The sequence below is a fragment of the Theropithecus gelada genome, chromosome 19 (assembly GCF_003255815.1).
Source record: "Theropithecus gelada isolate Dixy chromosome 19, Tgel_1.0, whole genome shotgun sequence".
NCBI classification, from domain to species: Eukaryota; Metazoa; Chordata; class Mammalia; order Primates; family Cercopithecidae; genus Theropithecus; species Theropithecus gelada.
Genome location: NC_037687.1, coordinates 11,260,381 through 11,266,380, shown reverse-complemented (window position 1 = coordinate 11,266,380; position 6,000 = coordinate 11,260,381). Strand labels below are relative to the sequence as shown.

Here is a 6,000-nt window from a genome sequence, read left to right as displayed (position 1 = left end):
AAAAAAAAAAAAAAAAAAAAAGACTGGGCACGGTGGTAATCCCAGCCCTTTGGGGGCCCAGGCAGGCAGATCACCTGAGGTCAGGAATTCGAGACCAGCCTGACCAACGTGGAGAAACCCCGTCTCTACTAAATATGCAAAATTAGTTGGGCATGGTGGGTGGCGCACGCCTGTAATCCCAGCTACTTGGGAAGCTGAGGCAGAAGAATGGCTTGAACCCGGGAGGCAGAGGTTGCCGAGACTGGGCCATTGCACTCCAGCCTGGGCAACAGGAACGAAACTCCATCTCAAAATACACGCACACACACACACACACACACACACGACAAATTCAAACCCACGTTGGCTTGGCAGTTTGCACCCTATGCCCCTCAGGGACCCAAGTTCGATCTCAGCTCTGCTTGATTGCGTTTCTGGGCAATTTCGTGGGAAGGACGTAGGGTTCGGTCGGCCTGCACCTGCAGTCCTGGGAGATCCAAGGATACAGCCCGATGCTCCTTCTAGCATCACAATCTGCAGCACATCAGAGACACCCCATAGCCCACCGTCCTCAGCCTCGGTCCCCACCTCCCCCAGGTGTCCGTGAATTCACCTGCGAGACCTGCGGCAAGTCCTTCAAGAGGAAGAACCACCTGGAAGTACATCGGCGCACGCACACCGGCGAGACTCCCCTGCAGTGAGTGACAGGCCGCCCCGTGCCGCTAGAGGATTGGGTGGGGAGGGGATCCCAGCAGGTCCCAGGGGCAGCTTCGCCCCCACACAGTGCCTGGGCCCAGTTCCACCTGCGCTCGGCCTTGTAGGGCCCCGCCCCGCCCACTCTGATCCCGCCCCGTGCCGCCACGGGCTCCTGGCAGGTGCGAGATCTGTGGCTACCAGTGCCGGCAGCGGGCGTCCCTCAACTGGCACATGAAGAAGCACACTGCGGAGGTGCAGTATAACTTCACGTGTGATCGCTGCGGGAAGCGCTTTGAGAAGCTGGACAGCGTCAAGTTCCACACGCTCAAAAGCCACCCGGATCACAAGCCCACCTGACCCACCTGACGACTGACCACCCCTATTTATTCGTCCGCTCGGACACCACTCCCGGGCTTGCTGTGGCCTGGACAGCTGCGAGGGCCGCCCGGACCGCGGGCCGGAAGGAGGCGCCCCCGCCCCACCCCAGGGCTGGGCCCCCTGGGCAGGTTCCCCACCCCGCCCCACCGCTTCCTTCTCGGAGCTGGTACCTGGGGCTGCATTGCTGGAACTGTCAAGAGAGCAGAGTGAGATTAAAGAGCGAGAAAGGAGATGCCCTTCCCCTAGGCCTGAATGATTTGGGGTGCCAGGTCCCTCTCTGATCTCCTGATCCCTTCCTGAGCGAGGCCGGGAACGAGGGATGTCCCTGGGCCCGGCAGCCCCGCACAGCCCTTGCTCCCACAGGATGGGGTGGGACTTGGGGGTCTGGGGTCTCTGGGCATCTCCCAGAACTCAGGACCCTAATGCCCACTCCTCCTGTTTTATGGAGCACCCATGTCCCACCCTCAGTGAGCTTCCGGGATGAGATGGGGAGGTGTTCAGTAAACCCCTAAAATGAGAAACATCTGCAGCTAGCGACAAGCACCATGCAAAAGAGAGAGTGATGCGTTGTTTTCTGGGGATGCTGTTTAGGTCGGTGGTCAGGGAGGGCCTTTGAGGAGGTGGCATTTGCGCATAGGCCAGAATGACAAAGATCTATCCTTGAAGAAAGCTGGGGGAGGAAATTCTCAGGCCAGAGGAACAGCCAGTGCCAAAGCCCCGAGGTAGAACCAGCTCGGCGTGTTCCTAAAACAGGAAGCCGCGGGGGGAAGGGGAGTTGGCGGCGGCTGCCCTGGCCCCATTTCCCGGAGGAGGATGCTGAGGCCGCCGCCTCCTGCGGGCCACTAGAGAGAGGGGCGGGGAGCGAGGCGCGTCCGCTAGGTGGCGTGCGAGGCGCGTAGGCTCCGGTGGCCGCAGCCACGTGACCCTGGGGACCGCAGCCGCGAGCTCAGGCACGTGCCCGGGGGAGCCCTGTGGCGCCACGCGCAGATTGGCCCCGCCGGCTCCTCACCAGCTCGGGGGATGGGGCGGGGCCCCAGCTACGCCTCAGTTTCTGCTGCGGACCGGGGGGCTACCCCAGCCGGGGACAGAAGAATCGGCGAGGATGAGCGAGTCCGGCCGCTGGGGCCGCCCCCGCGAGGTCCCTCCCAGCTGAGGCAGGTCCCCTCCACTCTCCCCGCACAGCCGGAGCCGGCAGGTTTCCATGGGAACCGCAGCGGGGTCCGCGCGCCCAGGAGCAGCCCCCCTTCTAGCACAGCTTCCGATGACGGAAACCGGGAGGAGCATGGGGTGGGGAACAGACCATCGTTTGGGGCCCCTAGCGTCCGCAGTCAGGTCGCACCGGCGAGCCCATGAGGGGCCACTCGGGGACCCGCACCGCCACCGCCCCTATTGCGCGGGTCACAGCGATTGGCCTGCCCTCCCCAGGCGTGGCAGCATCCTCTGGTGCGCGCGCTCCCATTGGCTTGATCTCTAGGGCATCTTCCAGTAATTGGTTATCTCAAGGGCCGCCCCTGATTGGGCAAATTAGGCTCTCCTCGCTGGTGGCGCTGACAGTCTGGAGCCTAAAGGGCGTGCAGGAACGACGATAGGGTGGGGACTGCCGCTCTCCAGTTAGGGGGTCCGGGCTACCTTGTTGGCAGCGCCCTCGACCGAACTGTCGGATTGCTGTCTGTGGTGCTGAAGCCTCACGCCCCGGCGACCCCGCCCCAGTGTGTGCTAGTTCCCGTGCCCCGACGTAAACATGCACCTGCGCTCGCGCACCAAAGGAGGCTGCGCCAGCCCCAACGCCTTAGAGAGAGGCCAGGTTCCCCCTAGCAGACAGCGAGCATGACTCCACTGTCAGGAGGACCAATCAGGAGCCCAGAAAGCCAGGACATTTATGTGGCAGATCCACCCACCCCAGTTTTGTGGGGTCCGAGAAGGATCCGTGGTTTCCCGGAGCTGCATGGCTCCAGCGATGATTGTCCAGAACACTGAGCCCCAAACCTTTTCACCCCCTTCGGAGCAGTGCGGAGTTCCCTTGCACTGGGGAGTGCTAGTCCTTACCTTTTGAACCCTAGAAGGACCCAGATCACTCAAAACCAACAGCGTCCCAGTCTCCTTCTGCAGAAGACTAGGGCCACAGTAGCCACCCTCCCCCGTGGTCTTGAGGTGGTCTACACCTCGTGCCTCCAAATCTGGGGACCCAGACCTCTGCCTACTAAAATATTGGTTCCTGGTCCCTTTCCAGTCCCCCCGGTTGACAGCACCTCTGGAAGGTCGCATATTCAGGCCACTAATACCTCCTCGTTCTCTTGGCTCCTCCAGCTCTAGGAGCTGGACGGAGGAAGGGAGCCCGTCTCCTGGCCCGAAAGCCAGCCCAAGAAGGGGTGCCAAGGTAGGAAACAAGGGCCTCGAGGGAAGGAGGGCCCGAATCTGGCAACCCAAGCACCTAGGATGCGCTTTTTGGGGGATTCAGAGTCCCTACCAGCGCGCGCTCACTTCCACCTGCCGCGCCGTCGGGAGCCGCGAGGAGGCGGAGCTCGGTCGCCGCGGCCAATGAGCGACGCCGGCGCTGGCGGCTGCTGCTATAAAGGGCTGGGGGCGGCGGCGGCGCGGTCCAGAGCGCGGAGCGCGCAGCGCGGGCCGGAGGGAGGGAGGGAGGGTGGGCGAGGGGAGAGGACTTGAACACCCGGGACCGGACAGGGCCGACCGAGGGGCGGCGGCGAAAGGCAGAGCGCCGCAATCTCTGTCGGGAAGCGCAACCTCCCCGGGCCCCGCGGGGCCGCGCAGGGGGCGTCCTCAACCCCGCGCCCGCTCCCTCTTTCCATCCCCTGCCGCCCGCAGGCCACCCCGGGGCCCGGCCATCCGCGCGCGCATCCCCGGGTTCGGGCCCGTCCCTGGCCCTCGAGGGAGCCGCCGCCTTCATCGCCACATCTGCAGCGGCCGCACCAGAGGCCGCCCGGGCGGGACCCCGGCGTGAGCATCAGGCGCCCCCCTAGGAGTGCACGACCCCCGGAGCCCCCCTCAACACGGACCGCGCCCGCCGGGCACACAAGAATGGTCACTGTAGGTATTCCCCTGTCGCCGAAAGGGAATCGGGACGGGGAGGAGTTGGGCCCAGGCTCCGCGGAGATTGGGCGGGTGCGGCGGAGGGGGGGGTAGGACCAGGCCTAGCTAGGCCCGGGTTGGGGGGGTAGGACCGAGCGTCGGGGCCTGAAAGTGGGCAGGGCCGCGCCCAGAGTGCTGAGGGCGCTTAGAGCTTGGCCTGAGGGGCCTTAGGGAGCCTGGCTGTGATTCGGGGGGCGTCCGACGCCGCCCTGGAGGCGGGATTGCCCCCTCTCCCGCAGGCCTGATGGGGGAGGGGCCGCGGCGGCTAAGGATGCTTCCTCCATCCAGGCCCAGACCCCGCAGGCCGCCCAGGCAAACGCAGGGCCCGATCACTGGTGCTGGGCCAAGCCAAAGCGACAAGGCATCCCCGAGAGCCCTGGGAAAGCGGGTGGCGTCGGATCGCGCGCCCCGGGCCTCGGCCGCACCCGGGAGGCGGGCGTCTCGTCCTCGAGCCCGTCGACCTTGCGGCAAGCGGGGAGGGGAGAGGAGGGGGCGCGCCCGGAGGCCCCGCGGGCCCGCCGCCGCCGCTGCAGCGTCCCTTTGTTTCTCAGCGCTTCTTCGCGGGCCGCAGCCTCGCGCGGGCGCCTCGGGCTGCGGGGAGGGGGAGGGGAGAGGAGGGCCCGCGGGTTGGGGGGGCACCTCCAGGCTCCTGGGTCCCCGCCCCCCGGGAGATGGGGTAGGAGGCCGAGACAGTCCCCCTAGGCCAGATCCAGGCTCCCCACCTCGCCAAGGCTCTGGGCCGCGAGGTGACCTTGAGCGCGGCCCGCCCGCCTGCCGGCCCGCACCGCTAGCCCAGCGCTCGGTGCTTTCAGCAGCCACGGAGCTGGTCAGCTCCCGAGCGCGCGGCCCCTCCCGCCCGGCCACGCCCTGCCTGGCCACGCCCTGGCACGCCCATCTAGGCCCCGCCCCCATGGCCCCGGGGGCCCGGCCTCGCCCGAGCCCTCGGATTCCCACTCGGCAGCCCGGGCGTATCCCGGGGGCGGGGCTGGCCAGTTATAGCCCCACCCCGGCTCCACCCCCGCCCCTGCCGCGCGACTCCGCTCCCCGCGCCGCCGCGCGTCCTTTGTCTGGTCCCGGCGCCCGGGCCTCCCTCTTCCACTCTTCCTATCTCTCCGTCTCTGCGTGTGTGTCTCTGTGCACTGTGTCTGTTTCGGGCCCCTTTTCGAGTCGTGGCTAGCAGTGGGGTTGGGGGCATGATTGGCGCTCCCTCCATGCCTGGGCCTCTCCTCTCCTGGACCCTGGGACCCGCCCACCTGGGTCTGAGAAATGAGGTCCCCGAGACCTGGCTCACCTGCTGTGTGACCTCAGGCCAGTTCCTTTCCCTCTCTGGGCCTCGTGCTGCTCACCCAGGTCTGGGAACTGGAGTGTGGCCTCCTGAGGACCTCAGAACTCCCGCAACAGTCCAGCACCTCCTAGGCGTCCTCTGATCGGTTCTCTCATTTGAAAAAGGGAACTAATGCACAAAGGGAAAGAGGGTGTGGTCAGAGGTCACACAAGGGCCTTGAGGACCTAGGTTCTCCAGTGAGCGAGCACTTGGGCAGAGATGTATCATGGGGACAGGATGGGAGGAAGAGAGGTGATAAATTAAGACCACAAGGACCCTGCATTGAAGAAGGGACCAGAAGTAGGAGGCTCAGTCAGCACCACGTGGTAACCCAGCCTCACCATGCATAGCCACTCAATGCCCTATTGTCGCCGGTATCCAGGCATCTGTCACTGTGACTGGGGCCAGGGAGCGCAGCTGGGGGCCGTGGGGGTCAGACACAGGAAGTTCTAAGAAACAAGTGGCCTCAGGTGTGTTCACTGCAAAACCCCGTACGTCAGATGTATGTGCAATGGTGGAAAAGAGGAGGAGAG

General features: G+C 65.5%; 2 protein-coding genes across 3 annotated transcripts in view; both read left to right on the top strand.

The window, feature by feature from the left end:
- Window positions 1-1,285, top strand: part of ZNF653 (zinc finger protein 653) — a 22,870-nt gene extending 21,585 nt beyond the window's left edge. Inside the window, exons 8-9 of the mRNA XM_025367811.1 lie at window positions 577-676; window positions 855-1,285. Coding sequence (XP_025223596.1) covers window positions 577-676; window positions 855-1,032 — 278 coding nt within the window. The 3' untranslated portion in view covers window positions 1,033-1,285. The remainder of the gene's footprint in view (window positions 1-576; window positions 677-854) is intronic.
- Window positions 1,286-3,654: 2,369 nt separating this feature from the next.
- The window catches only part of ELAVL3 (ELAV like RNA binding protein 3), a 28,651-nt gene continuing 26,305 nt past the window's right edge, over window positions 3,655-6,000 (top strand). For both annotated transcript variants that reach the window (XM_025366522.1, XM_025366521.1), the window contains exon 1: window positions 3,655-4,101. In XM_025366522.1, coding sequence (XP_025222307.1) covers window positions 4,093-4,101 — 9 coding nt within the window. In that variant the 5' untranslated portion in view covers window positions 3,655-4,092. The remainder of the gene's footprint in view (window positions 4,102-6,000) is intronic.